General features: G+C 43.1%; 1 protein-coding gene across 6 annotated transcripts in view; it reads left to right on the top strand.

Annotated features, from left to right (window-relative positions):
- Nucleotides 1-16,720, top strand: part of LOC6735651 — a 52,520-nt gene that overhangs the window by 31,857 nt on the left and 3,943 nt on the right. For all 6 annotated transcript variants that reach the window (XM_039291510.2, XM_039291511.2, XM_039291507.2 and 3 more), the window contains exons 3-8: nucleotides 2,460-2,752; nucleotides 2,875-3,018; nucleotides 6,979-7,085; nucleotides 8,790-8,963; nucleotides 12,600-12,754; nucleotides 12,833-13,112. In XM_039291510.2, the coding sequence (XP_039147444.1) occupies nucleotides 2,460-2,752; nucleotides 2,875-3,018; nucleotides 6,979-7,085; nucleotides 8,790-8,963; nucleotides 12,600-12,754; nucleotides 12,833-13,112 (1,153 nt within the window). The remainder of the gene's footprint in view (nucleotides 1-2,459; nucleotides 2,753-2,874; nucleotides 3,019-6,978; nucleotides 7,086-8,789; nucleotides 8,964-12,599; nucleotides 12,755-12,832; nucleotides 13,113-16,720) is intronic.

The raw sequence follows: 16,720 nt of genomic DNA, 5'->3' as shown, positions 1-16,720 counted from the left end.
TTGCTTTTCCGTCCCCGACTTCAACTTCTCAATGGGCTTGTAACCCATTGAGTGGGTGTATCGCATGTGACAATAGTTGTGTGAACTTTACAGGACGAAGATTAAGGACCAAAGAACAAGGGCTCCGGGACCCGGGGAGCACCAGAGCAAGTCAAGTGGGGAGGAGGCTGTAAGGCGACTTAAGGCTTAACCAGTGAGTGAGTGCCACCAGTTGGACTTTGCCGTCTGGCACTTGGCGAGTGTTTAAATCATGGCTCTCAGTCTGCTTTCTTTTTGAACTGCAACTGTTGACGGGGCCAAAGGCCTCGGCTGAGTGATGGGCTTGTTTGTGTTTTCCTTTTTTTTTTAGCCAAAGACTGCAGAAACTTTAAAGAGTCGTTCATCATGGCCGTCTTCGGGTTTTTGAGAATGTGGGGTGCATGGAAATAGATCTGCAGTTTTTCATATCGAGATTTTCTTTTAGATTCCCTTCATTTGACATTACTATGGTTCTTAGCTACAATGCTGCAAATTCCTCTTACCAAATACTTGATAAGATTTCTGTATTTCATATTAAATTCGGGCGACTCACTCTCCCATGTCTTCGAAACTTAGCCGTCCACCGCTAATTACCAGAAGCTGAATTTGAAGCTACAATTTACGCGTTTATCTTTGACAGGCAACCGCAGAGGGGCGGGTAAATGAGGCGTCACTGTAGGAGGCATTTCCATAGAATGTGTATTACATAATGAAACGCTGATAAATTAAACAGATTTGTTAGACGCCATCTCGCCTGTCGCCTTCGGCGATTTCCATCAGCCAGGACACCGACAACCCAACCCGCACGAAAGTGTTACCGCCCAGCCGACCGCCTAATCCTTCTTGATTTCGGCTTAAGGAGCCCACAGGACAGGATAGGGATCCTTGGTATCCTTGGATCCAGACCACATGCCGCGCGGGCGGTGGCGACATGGGCTGCTGGTTTCAGTGGTTCCGGATGGGTGGTTCCGTGGGTTTGCCTGCAGCTAAGCTTATTGAATTTCGTCAAAATTCTGACGTACGTTCGCGTGTATCGATTCGCACAAAGGCGATATCCTTTGGCTCCCTTGCTCCATTCTCCATTGCTCCTGTGGCTTCGCTGATTTAATCTAAATTAAACTGCACGATATTCGTTTAATTATATCCTCTTTTTGATGTTTGTGTGTCGCAGCTTTTGCATGAAACGTAAAAAGCTTCTCTCATATTAATTATGTGCCCGATTCAATTAGGGGGTTGGTGGTGGCTCAGTATATCCTTGAAGTTCGTTTAATTAGGCTAAGCACTCAATGAAAGCCAGGGCGCAAAGGCGGAAGTGAAAGACTTTTTCCAACACCCTTTGTGCTCAACTGTACCCAATAAATGTACTTTGTGTATTCATCCCGCATTTGTCATTCATAATTTAACTAAAGAACGACGGCAAAAAGTTACGCAAATAACAGCAAAACAATCAGAGAAATGCGAATTGATAAAAACTGCGAAGACAAAAAATGTTGGTCACGTAACCTCCTTGTTTGCCGCCAGCTCCCAGAATCCCAACGAGTTCGCTTCTCTGATTAAAAAGTTGGGCACAAGAATATTTTTGCATTATAGGCGAAAAGATCCTCGGCAAAGGACATGCACTCGCCTTTGGGGTAATTTATAAGCCAAGCCACACAAACACTCGACGCGAAAACTCAGCTCTCGACACGATTCTCCTTCCGAATTCTCAGTTCTCTCCTCGGTTCTCCTCAAAGGTCTCCTCAAAATTTTACGCGCCTTGACTGCTAAAGTGGGGAGCTGGAGGGGGCGTGGCAGGACCTTCTCACTTTTTTGGTCTTTGTCACAGTCAGGGACAACGAAGTCTGCGTCTTTTGCATGGGGGGAAGTCCCTTCGCTAGAAATAAAGACCGTGATGGGGTGGCATTGTTAACAGCCAGACTTGAATTACAAATTCAGCACAATGTCCTTTTGTCATTTATGCATTTCGCTGTATAAATTAAGCACAATGAATAGGAACGGCCGCAGGAGCTTGCAGCTGGTTCTCTGCTCCTTTAGATAAAAGCCCAAGTAAGCGGCGGCTGGAGATTAATAAGCCTAGTCCTGCGGTTAAGTATGCCCACATGCAACTAACTTAGAATCCCTTGCAGGGATTTGCAAAAAGCACCACACACGATAAAATCTAGAGCACGACTTTAAGTTTTCATCAACCGAAATGAGGAGATTAAGGTTCAAGAGTGAATCCCATTGTTGGCCAATTTGGGAGTTCATCAACAAGATTCAAATCCGCAGATTATAGACTGAATTTTTGTTATAAGCTCATTACTACATAATATAGTTGTATCTTAGTATAAATCGCACATGCCACAGAAATGTAATTTGTGAATTGCACATATCTGCGTTGGAATTGTAGTTTTAATATCCTGGAAAATATAAACTAATTTGTTAAAATCTTCTTTTTGTAGGTGGCAGTGGCAGCGGAGGTGGCGGCGGCGGCGGAGGAGGCGGCGGTGGAGGCGGTGGGAGTGGCAGCTCGTCGGACGTATCGAGGGATCACTGCAACAAGACGGTGGACATCTTCGAGGACATCAGCTCGCCAGAGGTCAGCAACCAGAACGTGGGTCGTCCGCTGACCTGCTGGTACCGCTTCCGGACGCTGAAGGGGGCGCCCCGCGACTTTGTGCTGCGTCTGCGATTCAAGAAGTTCAAAGTGGGTCAGCTGCTGAATGCGACCCACTGCGAGGGCGGCTACTTGCAGGTGGGTGTGGCCAGTGGCTGACTCTTGATTTATTGGCGCCGCATGTGTCGCGGCTAATTTATATCGTGGGCGATGACGTACGCGACATACTAAATCGAGCTTTCCTGCACCCATTGTTGCAGATTGTTGATGGCAATGCCAAGACGGATGTCTCGAATCGCCGAGAGCCCGGAATGTTCTGCGGGGAGGCGGAACAGCCGCAGACATTCATCAGCGAGACCAGCTATGTGAAGGTGCTCTTCCACACGGACAACTTTACGGATCAGGTGAGCCAGCAAGCAGGACACTTTCTTTCGCCATCTCGGCCGGGATCTCGGTGGGACTTTTCATTTTTGTGCTCCAGCCAGGAGAGAATTCCAATTACTGCCGGGGCAACAAAGACGGGCATCCTTGAGGTCCTGCCGTCTGTTGTCTTTTGTCGCCAGAGTCTTGCCACTTACACTAATAAACAAAAGTCCCCTTGTCCTGGTTCCTTGCATATTTCTCGGGCCTTAGATATATATCTGCACCGAGAGAAATTTAGTTGTGCAATGAGAATTAGTTTCAGAGATGCAGAGCTTAAAAAGCAAAGTAATCTATTCAGTTAGATCTTTTCTTTTGACTATGTGTATGTATAGTCGGAAATTGCATAACTCTAGATTGCCTTTAGGATATTATACACCCTGCTACTAGGACTTCTTTTGACTATCCATTTAATAGTCATAAACTTAACTTGATTTTCCCCAGTGTGCGCGTATAAATGTCTGTATATTTATATTTATCACATAATTTAAGGAAAATATTACAGCACACAAGTCTTGGCAGCCTGTCTTCGCCCTTTTCACTCCGTCATTCCCCAACCAGCATCCCCCATTCTGCTTTTTCCGGGCCGACCCCCATCCTTGCTCCCTGTTGGCTCCGCTGCTTCTATGTCCTGACCCGTGTTGCTCTATCTGCTCGGTTGCATCTATGCAACTCACTTTCGCACTTAGCGAGAGTTATACACACAGATACTCCTGCCAGCCTGTGTGGCTGTGTGTGTGCATTATTTTTCTATTTTTCCTTATATTTATTTTTCCCCTTTTCTGTATTTTTGCATGCATTATTCAGGAGTGGGTGGGACGTCTATGGCGAGGGTGGACTGCACTGTTGTCTGGCCTCCGTCTGTCGGCGTGTCCTGCGTCCTGTCTCCTGCATCCTTTTTGGCTGGCTGGCGCCGTCAGTCTCCTCCTGCTGATATATATATATATATATATATACCCAGCAGATTATATATACAGACGCATATCTATGTGAATTTTTAGCTCACAACTTGAATTCTATTTAGCTTTGCCCCGTTCGCTTTTCGTTGCTATTTTCCCTCAGATTTTCCTCACTATTTTTTTTGTACTTTTTTATTGCTTTTTTGTCAACTGCTTGGCTGCCGCGTTTTTGATGCGGTATTTGCATTTATAAAATGAAAGATAAGTTCTTTATGTCACATAAAGAATTTCAATATTTATAATGGAGATTTTTTTCGGCAAGGGCGGAAGGAGGACCCTTGAAATATGCATAGCTTGCAAATGGTAACAGATGGAGGGAAATTATACCCAAAAAAAGTAAGACAATAAAGCTTGTTATTAGACGGGAAAGTGGCAGAAAAAGCAATAAATTGTTTGTTGATTTTTAAGGAAGATCTGCAAGGATGGATAAATATGTTTCGTTATTACAAGCATAATTAGTTGCTTTTCTAACGATAGTGTGTGAATAAGGCATAGTTGATACAAAATGTATACTCCTCCCAAGCGGAGCATTTGCACATGCCAATATTCCAAACCAATTTCCAATCTCACCCATTCCATCATAATGATATAGCCTTCAAAATCACATCCCCGTGAATATCCATAACTCTATTCCGGCCTTCCTGTTCCATTCAATCCCGAAGTCAAATAGTTGCCCCCTCTTTTCGCAGTGCGTATTGGATGCAGGCGATTGGCTTTATGGCCGGGCTTACAACAAGTTGCATGGATGTGCAAACACAAACAACCGACTAAAGCCATGAATGAGTGCTCCAAGCTCCAAGCTCTACGCTCCATGCTCCATGCTCCGTGCTCCATGCTTCGGAGCAGACAAGCTGGAGAGGGCGGCAGGATTCGGGGTCCTCCGGCAGGACAGGACACCCTCCAGAGTGTGTCTTATGCACACCTTAATGGAGTCATAAATATTTATGAAAACTCTCCAAGCTCGCTGGAAGTTGCAAGTTGAAAGTTGGCGGATGCTGCGCTTTGTATTTTTTTTTTTTTTGTATTTTCTGCTTTCTGTTTTTGCGTTAAGCAGACGAGAACTTTTTACCACTTATTCGGCGCGAGTGCGTCGGCTTGGAGGGCCGGGCGTATTATTATTCAGTAATAAATAAAAATAAGCGACAGCTCCGGCAATGTAATAACACAATTTAATGAGCGACAAGTCAGCATCGCCCAGTGGCGGCGGCAGAGGAAACGAAATAATTTCGCATTCGCATTAACATAAATTCCATGCAACATAAATCAAAAATAATTTCACAAAAACGCGACGCCAAAGAGCAGGCGGCAACAAATCAGTTTGAAATTTTAATTTATTCGAGCGCAAATTTGTCAGGACATTAACGGCAGGACGACCGTGGAAATCATCGGCATAATCTCCACTGCCATCGCCATCATCGTCATCGTCATAATCAAGCGAATCGGGATCAGCAGAGCATTCAAAATCTGCACAGAGAGGTGCCAAAAAATAATATTGGAAGTAATAACAATATTTAATATAAAACCATGAATTATAATTATAATAAAATATAAACAGTAAGCGCTACTCTACTTCATTGTTTAGCAAACAGAAAATAAATAATTTGAGCATATTTGACAGTAATGTTAGGTAGATAAATATATATTCGAAAGACTTCTTTATTTTCCTCGGTGTAAGCCCACATATATAGACATCTGCATAAATATACTGCAGCCGAGCAGGGTTATCTTTGGGGTGGCCAGAGCGGATGGGTATCCACGTGAGCAGCATCTGGATAAATCGAAACGAGCCTGTGTCTGCCATTGTTCACATCGTTAAGTGGCGCTAACGTCATTGACGCCGGTAACGCATTTAATATTGACATGTGCATTACGCCCCTCCCTCCCCCTCCTGCCGGGGAACCTACCCACTCAGTGCAACCAATTCCGATCCCCCGGCGCAATCCTCCAACGATGGAAAATGGCCAACGAGGTTTATGTGGCCATCATGGCCGGCGGAGCAATTTGGGAACGGGGTGAATTGATAGCCATGACGTTGACTTTGCGGCAGGTGGAAGGAAGGCGTGGCGGGACGGGGCGGGGCATAAGGAAATCGCTTTTGCGGCTGTCCGTCGATAATTTCGACTTCGGTATCCGTAATTGAAATGAATGTATTTTGGGAATGGCGCAGCATTAATTCGATTAGCAACCAAATCGAATCAAAGCTCACAAATTGGCCATAATCATTGCTTTTGTTTAGCGCATCGAGTTGGTCGTGCAACAAATATTGTTTGCTTTTTTAATGTTTGCCACTTTCCAAGCGAAAGACACTCATTCGAAATGGTAGAAAAATAGAATTTAAGAACTTAATAATTTTTGCATTTAATTTTTAATAGTTTAAAGCAACTTTAAAAGCTTTAAAAACCTCTTTGAAGATGGAAAAGCACATAATAAAAGCGCAGCCTTGAATAAGTTTTAACCATTATTATTCTGGAATATTTTTTTACAGGCATCTTGGTTCGTTACCCTTTTGTAACCCCCGTGTTTTCCCCCATTTCGCCTTCATTTCTTTTGGCCATTTCCAGCTGCGTGGGCGTTGGGTGCGGCCTGCGGCGATGGGGGCGTGGCAGCTGACTACGTCACTGCAGCACGTCATTAGCGCTGATGAGGCAACGGCAACCGTTGCAATGGAACAACAGGCAAACAGGATGGCAGAGGCTCAGGGAAAACTCGGAGTCTTATGTGGGCGTTGGTGGCAGGGCAAATGACATTGCACATTTCCATGCGGCATGCCATGGAATGAAAAGAGGGCGGAAAAGTGGGTGGAAGGGGGGCGGGGCCAGGGCGAATCACGCAATTGTCTGACGCCGAGCCAAGCTGGAGGGAAATTGACAAAATTCATCAGCGAGAACGGGCAAGGTGGGCGTAGCGGGGGCACACACTGCGTATACGTGATTTTCAGCCATTGTCCACTCATGCCGCACTTTTCTCTCTATCTCCCCATTGCAGACCTACTTCACATTCGATTCACGCGCGGAACAGCAAACCGAAGTCTATCTGCGATATGGCCAACATCCGGAATTATATCCAAATCGTCGCGGCGAAGTTGTCCAAGGGTGAGTAAAAGGCCAAAAAGAAAAACCAAACGGGTAATCGAATGGGTTTCCAAAGAGGCTCTTTTGGGCATTGGATCTTTTATATCGCTGCGGCGCTAATTCAATTTTATTACTGAAATATTGAGCTAGGCTGGGCATATTTTTGACGGCTCGCTTCTGACAAAGGGACTTGTCTTCGGCTCACTGGCGCATTTCATAATCATACACGAGTCGGAAAACAGGGGGGAAAATCCGGCAACAGAAGGTCGCATTAAATTGAATTACTTGTGCTTTCTGCACTGCGGCAAACATAAAATTCGCGACCGGGAAATCGGGGGGATTTGCGCCTGAAGGATGGCTGAAAAAGTCGGCAATTGAAACCGAAGAGAAGAATTCATTTCGTTGGGCACCTCCCACCCGAAATCCTGACAAAAATAAAACTTTGCAGACATTAAATTTTATTTGATTCTCCTTTTTGGAGTTGCCATTTTTCCCCTCGGCTCTGCCAGTCTAACTTTTATCTTAATAAAATAAGTTGCAAGTTTTAAGCAAAGATTCGGCCGAAAGTAACGAAGCGGGGCGGAATATGCTAGATTTACCCAGATGATATTTGTGCACATGCACGCAAGTGTCTGGAAGGATAAAAGTCTGTGAGTATACAGTTTCGAAGTAGGCTTTTTCTCAAATAACTTGCAGATGATACTTGGGAAATGAACAAATTTGAAAATGAAATAGTAAAGCTGTTATAAATATCTTTTTAAGTATATATATAGTGAGCACATATATGTGCAAATGAGCATTTTTATAATTTACGGCATGATAAATGTATCATTTAACACTATAATTAAGAGCCCAGTTCAGTTGAGAAGAAAACACATAAATTATAAATTTGAGAACTTGTCAGAATATCATTTTATCCAGCAGTACAAAGGAGTACCTCCTTACAAACGAAAAGTATCATTTAAATGAATTCAAATTAAAGCCAAAATCCTGTGAACGGTTATTAAAACATATTAAATTGATTCTTTTTTTTCCCATTTAAAGCCATTCTTTCGCGGAGAATATTTCCCTTTAACTGGCGTCAAAAGCTAGCTTTTCAAGACCCCATTAAGGGAGACCTCGAGGACCCTCGTCCTTGTGGAATGGCTGAATTCCCGTTTCGTATCACCCACATGGCCAATATGATTTTTATGCTAATTTTGCGGTCACGCGCCTCGGCAACCAAGCCAAAACGCAAACCCAATTGAAGACCAAACCAAAGCAAATTGGCAAAGACAAAGAGTGAAGGGATAGGAAGAGGGACGGGGTTGTGGGAAAAGGGAATAAAAATGGTAATCATATTTGCGCTGGCCTCTCCTTTGAATGATTTTTCGTTTGTTTTACTTAAACAAATTGAAAATTATACGCACAAAACGCAGAACGAATAAAATTTTAACACAATCTTTTGTTGTAATTTACAACAATTTTATAAGCCAGCAAAAAACGCACATTTGCAGAGGGGAAATTGGCGAGGCAGTGGGGCAGGAATTTCCAAATCAGTGAACACAATTTTCTGGCTTCCTTGACGCAGTTAAAGGAATGGGCCAACGAACCCGAAAAGTTCCAAGGATCATTTAGGACGCCTCCTGGGCGAAACCTTCACCGGGGGTTCGGGTGCTATAACCAATTTGAAACAAATTAAATTAAATAATCATTGCTTACATATATTTTATTTTTCCGCAACAGCTCCTACTGCGAACGCGAGTATCGAGATTGTCGCCTGCAGACCTGCTACGTTCAATCGCCCGCGTATCCTGGCCTATATCCTCGGGCCCTGAATTGCCGCTATAAGTTGCACACTCGCCAGCCATATATCAAATTGTATCTGCAGAACGAGCAGTTTGCAGTGGACGGTCAAAGGTGAGTTGCCACATCAAATGTAATAATGTAATGATGGCAAAAGCATCACTCTTAATTCAATTTTATTTGAATATGTTATGTTCATTTAATTAGGCAAAAACTATTACAATTGGATTAGTTTTTAATTCCAAATTATAACATAAAATAATCAGAGATATTCCAACTGTTTGTGAAAATTATAAAGCCATCAGAAGCACGTTAACAAAGTTTATTTTATTTAATCAAATGTATTTCACCTCCATTTATCTGCGCCTTTTTTTCCGAATCGAAATTAGTGTTAAATGCAACACCCTGTAATTTGTCATTTTGGCACGCCGACTGCACAATCCACAGAATTCGACGACATTTTGGCCAAAAACAGTGTTGTTGCCGACGGTTGTGTTGTTGTAATGCATTTGGCATGCTGACAATGACAATTTGACAGAGCGTTCGTCGCAAAAATTGGCACCAATTTGCTGGAAAACGTTGGCGACATGTCCTCGGCTTGCATTTCCACCGTATCTATCTGTATGCGTCACTTTTCGAATCGGATTCCTCCCGCCCTCTGTATCTGTGACTCTCCGACCGTCTGTGTGTTTGTGTCTGGCGAAATTGGCTAAAGGATTACGTTTTGAGTGAGGTTGCCCTCGATTGTGGCGAGCAAAGAAGGGGGAGAAAATGCTTGCCGTCGTGGCTGTCTCGCAATATTAATGCCAAAATGATGAAAGTTTCTGAGGAAGGGAGCGTTTCAACCCACCTTTAAAAGCATATCATTCCCAAAATGCATATCCATTCAATTCTCCAAAAGATACTTTTCCATAGTAGGATCTGCAGTTGCAATTACCTAACAGGGATATGTAATATAACAAAAAATATGAATTTTTAAACTCGAATTTATTAGCCAAACTCACTTGCTGGCGCACCTGCAAATTATTTTCGGCTTAAATCAGAACCTCCATATTTTATTAGCATCGACCCCTGGAATCCTTGCCCATCCTTTGTCGCGCAAATACAATTTACATTTGCTTAACCAAAATGACCTTTCACAAAATATTTGCTTTATCATGGACTCGGCGTAATGAGGGTGGGTCAAATCTTCTTACCCCTGGACTCATTGGGGATTTAATGGTTGGGTGGTAAAAACCTTCAGCTTTTAACACTTTGCACATTCCGAGCACAAATGGCCGGCAGAAGTGGCCGAGTATCTTTAAGCTTGTTTGATGTGCAAATTCTGGAGTCAGCATTCTTTCCCCTGTCCATTCCCATTTTCATACCCGATCCCCCGCCCGTTTTCGTTTCCGATTCCCCAGCCCAGCACGTGCACATCAGGCAACAGCAAGTCGGAATTAGATAAGCAACATTCAATTTATTTTTATAGATTCAATTTGAATATTTACCTTTCGAAAAGTCCTTTGGCAGGAGGCAAGAAGCTGAGGCGGACAGACGCATGTCAAAGTTGCCAACTTTGAGCTGGGTCCCCAAACTGACTGAAAGGAAGGGGTGAAACTGGGGGGAACTCGAGCTTAAATCCCCCCAAAGTGTGTATTAATTTGCAAGTCTAAGTTACTTTCGGCCTGCAGGAAAGGATTAGACAAACAAACCTTTGCCAAGGAGCTAATCATGGTGGGATGTTGGCATTCTAAAAACTTTTCCCCAGCCCCGTTCGGGCAGGGTACTTTCTGCAGATGGAAAGTTATTTACTCTGGCATCGAGTTTCACACAGAAAAATACTGCACCTTGAGAATCGTTGAAGAAGGTTAAACATGAGTTTAGAAATAGCACCACCAATAATCAAATATTGAAGTTTCTGACAGCAGCATCCAGCGCTCCACATCTAAACAATCAACATAATCCAAATCCGCCTGGTAAGAATCCACCATAAATCCAGTTCATAAAACCCGACCTGGTCGGCAGCTCCCAGTTTGAGATACGAAATGGATGCCGAGTCAGCGGAAAGCAGAAAGTTGCCTCGTGTGGCCGCTGTTTTATAAATCACTTCAGTTTATTGCACAGCTCCTTCGGCTGTCAAGGAATACAAGCCACAACAACATTCCTAATTCCTTAGCGCTATACCAAAAATATTCTTGCCATCCCAGCAGAAAAATTCAGTCGGCAAAACTTCGACGGCCGGATGCCAAACAAATGCAAAAGTCATCGAGTAAAAAAGTTTTTTAATATGCCGAAATTATTACCAGTCAGTTGATGTTTTTTTACGTTTCGCTTTTCCTTTGCTCTTTTTTTTTTTGATATGTGTGCTGGGCGAAAAACTTTTACCCCAGACTAAACAGCCATTTTCCCTGTCCCCTTCGTCTTTGTAATCAACTTTCTGGCCAACAACGCATTTATTATCAATAAGTTGGATTAGCTCTTCGCAGACTCGGGCAAAAACTTGCTGACAAAGTGATTAAATTGACTGAAACGAACCGACTAGCTAATAGAAATCTATCTTTCTGCTACGTATAGATGGATATAGATACAAAAGTTGCTCAAAACTTTGCTCCAAAAACTTTCTTGCGATCGGTCAAAAAAAAAAAAATGGTATAGAATGCAGGGAAGGCGGAAAGGCTCAATGAAACTGTCAATTAAATTGGTATTTTTGTTTCACTTGCCAAATCACATTCAACTGCCTTCGGCTGTGACTCACTGAATCGGTCTCTATTTGATTAAAGTTCAGTTCGTAATTGCCAAAGTTGGCTTTCAATTAGAAAGTTCACATTCACACACACACGCGCAGGTGAGAGGCATTTCATTTGCCTTTTGAACTGCCCACCAATCAGTGTGCTCCGCCAGGGGGAAGTAAAATTGTGAATCCCCGTCATCGTGGCCCATCATCAATAGACGGGCACAAAGGTCACTTTGTCTGGACCCAGTGCTCAGGGTTATGTGCTATTCGACCAGACGGCCGGCAAAAAATTAAAAGCATCCTCGACTGTCTGACGCAAGAAATTAGAAAAGGCTTCAGAGCAGACGCTTCGGATTTTCCGCAGCCTTTTTTCTTGTTTTTCTCGGAGAACTTTCTTTTTTTGCACGCTTTTTTTTGCTTCCTCGGGCTGGCAAAGTGCAAATGAATGTCAAGACCATGGGCGTAGTTATGAAGCTTACGAATCATTTATTCAAGTCCATTTTAAAAGCATTTGCCAAATGGAAAAGTCGACTAATCTGTCTACGTAAGACTGAAACAACGTAAAGTTACATCTGAACTTTAAGTAGACTTAAAAAGAGACAAACTTTTCCGAAAATTACTGTACGTTTCAGAGTAATTATGATAATTAGAAAGTGTAGTAGTAGCCCTATATCAATTCTTTCCTTAAGCTGTAAGTCAGGAATGACTTCATGAAAATCAGTTAAGGTTTCAACTCAAAAACTCCCCTTTTTGATCGCGCCCCTGTTTCAGCAGCATTTTTTCATGCATTTCCGCCAGGCACTAAAAGCATCAGCACTCAGTCAGTTATTCAATTGCCAGCCTCACTTTTTATTCCCTTTTTTTGCATTTTATTTTCTTCGTTATTTGTGGAACGTGAGTTTTTTAATTGTTCACTTTTTAAATTTTTTTATTCAATTGCTGGCGTTGGTGAAATTAAATTTACCCTTTCAACGCTTTCATAAACGCAACAAAGACAGGCGGCAGTAATCATAAAGTGACCATTCATATTGCAGGTGTGAGAATGTGATGACCTGCCCCATCAGGCCGATCGGATCTGGTAATGAGCACTGTCCCTACGACTGGTTGGCCGTATACGATGGACGTGATGAGCACTCGCCGCTCATTGGGAAGTTCTGCGGCCTGGGCAAGTTCCCATTCAGCATTATTGGTGAGTAGCAAGGCCGTGTCCTGTGCGCACAGGACACCCGTGGAGGGCCGCCATCTAAACAATTTGCATATCCGACAGGCACATCACAATACATGTATGTGGAGTTTGTGACTTCGCCGGCGGGTCCGCTGCTCAATACAGGCTTCCATTTCAACGTTGGCAACTGGCCAGGTCATGTGGAGACGGCCGGGATCAAGCACGGCGTCTGCGACTGGCTACTGAGCTCCGACTCTTTAAAGGACAGCAGCGCCAGCGAGGGCATCTTCCTCAGTATCGCCCACTGGTATCCGCCGAATACGTCCTGTAGCTACCACATCAAAGGACATGTCGGCGAAATTGTGCGCCTTTATTTCCCCAGGTAGGCATTTGGAATCTCGTTCATTTCATTCGAAAATTTCTTGGGAATGTCTAGGTAACAGATATGTGGTAGCTAGAATTGGCTGATTACTGCAGACATTCGAAAATCCTATAAGAATGAATCTTTAAATTTTAACAAAAACTTTATCGTATTGAAATACATTTGCGGAGAAAATGAGCCATCGATTCTCCAGGTAGTGGTCACAACAAAGTTGCTGACAAAGTTTTGGTTTAATCAAAAATCAAATAAGTTTCAAGTTCCTTTTTAAATTATCATGTCTGCGAAAACATTTCCCAACTCGTAGCTCGACTCAAGATCGGGGTCACCACTTGCCATTTTGCGTTTACAAGTTTTTCCATTAAAATTTCCATTTTTGAACCAGTTAGCCCGACAAGGACTATCCAAGTTGATCCCTCTCCGCAGTCCAAAATCCTTTGGCCGGCCTTTTCGCTACAAGTGCAAAGTTTTGCGGCTATGTGGGCGGTTTGCACTTGCTCCGTCGGATGGATTTCATCCCTTCTTTTCCTGGGACACAATCCTCGGGTTCCTCATTGCGCTCTATGCTGTAAGCGTATTTTAATGAAATTTTCCGCAAAGATTTATGTGACATTTTAATTTAACGTGTTGAGCTGGAGTTGTTCTTTGTGAGAATACTCACTTGTATATAAATCCAAATATATATACATTTTTACTTTGTCGCCATTGTCGACGATTTCGGTGTCTGGAATGTTGCTGCGCAAGTGTCTGAACTTTTTGGCCAAGTGTCGCATTGATTGTGCATTTCATTTTGAGTATTTTCCACTGAATTTCCCACCAAGAGCTGCGAAATATTTTATTGTGCTGCGGTTTTTGGCTTTGCATGCCACAACGAATGGCAAAGACTACGGCGAAGTTTTTCCACTCACTGACACTTTGAGGGCACATCAATGATTGCGAGGGAAACAGAATAAAGGTGGGAGTTTTTAAACAGATATGGTAGATAGGGGGTACATCTTAAATTACTCTTAAAGATATGCCCAAAATCGGTATATCTAATATAGAATAAAATAATTAATTATTTCAAGAGAAACATAAAGAACCATTGAGATCTCTAAAGACTTCTATTTCATTTCCATAACATGGCATGATTTTATTGGGGATTGGTTTTGAACTGACGTTTAACTGCCTTTATGTCTGTCTCTTAACGTCCATCTTCCCTGTAATCCCAAGTACTTCCATTTACACAAGTTTGCTTCAAGTAATCCAGCTGCAATTGCAATGATTCCGGAGCACCTCCTCCGCCTGAAGAACCCAAACAACCTCTTAATGTTGCAGCCCTCTGTAATTTATGCAGAAATTGTTACCAACATTGCCAAGTTTTTGCTGGAAGCGGCTAAAGAAAACTATGTGTACAGGGCAAACATCACAACAGCACATGGGGATGCTGGAAAGATCGGGCGGAGACTGGGGCTTTAAAATATCAAGCAAGTTTTTGCCAAAAGATAAATATTTATGTCCACCTACAGAAGGAAGGAGGATTTCCAAGAGAGCATCGAGTAACCATCGTAAGCCCATTGTTGCTGGATAACAGGGCAGTGGGAAAAGTGGGTGGAAAAGCGGTTGGGATGGGCGTTGGGTGCTGGAAAAGTTGTGCGCACGTTTACACCGATTGCCATTAAGAGTTCAGAAGTGGGCAACATGATTGCGTGATTACAGTGCACAAAATGCAACCGAATAGGGTAAGCAATCGAAAGAGAGAGCTGCACGCTGCGCGAAAGAGATGGCCAATGCTACGTGGCTTTGGTGGTTTTTTCTTTTTGGGGAAAAGTTCGAAGTAGACGAAAAATGCAATGGAAAACTGCGTTCGGCACAAACCTACCTATCCCGCACTTCTGGCCAAGTGGTTGCCCTTGTGCTTGTTGTTGTTGCCAACGTTGTTGTGGTTGTTTCGTTTTCTATTTTTTTAACAATTTGTTGTTTCTGCAAACTTCACTCAAGTTGCAACAACAAGAGCGGCAATAAGAAATAGAAGAATATAATGATCGGAACATAGAATACCCTTACATATTGGGGGAGCATATGACAGCTGTAACGTAAAGTGATATGATCTTTTTGCTAATATAACTAATAACTTGCTATAGCGACTAAGAACTAAGTTAAAAGCGTAAATATTGTATAAGAACAGTTGCCTGTATCCAATCAATAAAATAAATAATAATGTTTGAGATACATTTCCTTTCCATTGGAACTTAGAAGCAAACTCAACATCCCCAGCAAGGATATGCCCAAACAGGCAGCCCATTAGGAAGATTTTCTCGCAGTCCGCTTCGTAACTGTCAGTTTGCATTTACCTCGTACACCTTCCCCTATTCTTCCAGCCCCAGCCTCCTGAAAGGATCTCCCCACCTGGGAGTGTGGGAGCTGTTGTCCTGCTGCCTGTCGCAGGAGTCTCGAGTCGCAAGTCCTGGGTCCCGAGTTTCGAGTCTAGACGCTGTCGACATTGTTTCCAACAAAGTTGCTCATTTAAGTAACATGTCATGGCTTTGCCTTTGCTTTCCTGGTTTTTTGTTTGCTCGGTCTTTGTCTACTACCTATCTGCTACTCCACTGCGATTTTTCCAAGTGAGCTGACCAGATGTTGAACTACTCCTTGAGTATATTGCACTTAAGTTTCCTCCCCAGAAGTGGGGGATGGATAAGCAATCCATTTGCTTGTGCAGAGCACACACTTTTCCCAATAATGTTGCGAATGGTCGAAGGGAGTTGCCGTGTTCAACTTTTACTAGCTACTAACAACTCATCAGCGTCTGCTTCACTGTGCCATTATCCGATAGATTGTGTTACTATTGTGTATTAATGTCGACTATCATTTGCGACTTCCTATTACATTGCGACTAGAAGCAGCAGGAAAGCAATCATTGCTTGCTGAGGTTTATATATCTAAGAGACATTCGTAGTAATGTCCTTTGGTTTAAATTCTTATTCTCTTCTAGTTACGCTTTAGATATTTTGATTATTGTATCTTCTATTACATTCAAGGCAGTAATAAAATCGACCTCTTCTACCCCACGGCAATCGCTTGAATAACAGAAATAAAATCAATTGTAGTCATCCACCATGTTTTTTACCCTACTAACAAAAATCCGCTTGAAATGCACAAGACATTCCGCACACTTGGGCTATTTATAAGCCTTATGGCCACATAAACTGACGCTCTGGGCTTTTGGGCACGGCCCCAATCGACTCCCATATGCACATAACCAGGCTAACCAGTTGACAACAATTCCCGCGATCCCTGGCCCACTAACACCCCCAAAATAACCCCGCCCACCGAGTCAGCATGGCGGAAAACTCGGACCGGGAGTTCGTAACTCGCCCTTACACACAGAAAAATCCCTCACCAATTCCTTATTTCTTTTATTATGGGATTGCATTTTTATTTATTTAACATTTTGTTTGTTTTAAAAATACCTTTTTTGGAGGCATAGTTTATGACCCAGAACCCCAAGATTTTTGCGAGTGTAGCAACTGGAATTGGGCTAGGCTGCAAACGGATTACGAGGACATGCCGCAGGGTGTTGGGGCTTACTTTTCGACGACGCGTACGTGAATGACGGTATGGGCACGTCG

Source organism: Drosophila simulans, chromosome 2R (assembly GCF_016746395.2).
Source record: "Drosophila simulans strain w501 chromosome 2R, Prin_Dsim_3.1, whole genome shotgun sequence".
Classification (NCBI taxonomy): Eukaryota; Metazoa; Arthropoda; class Insecta; order Diptera; family Drosophilidae; genus Drosophila; species Drosophila simulans.
This window is presented reverse-complemented; position numbering and strand designations above follow the sequence as displayed.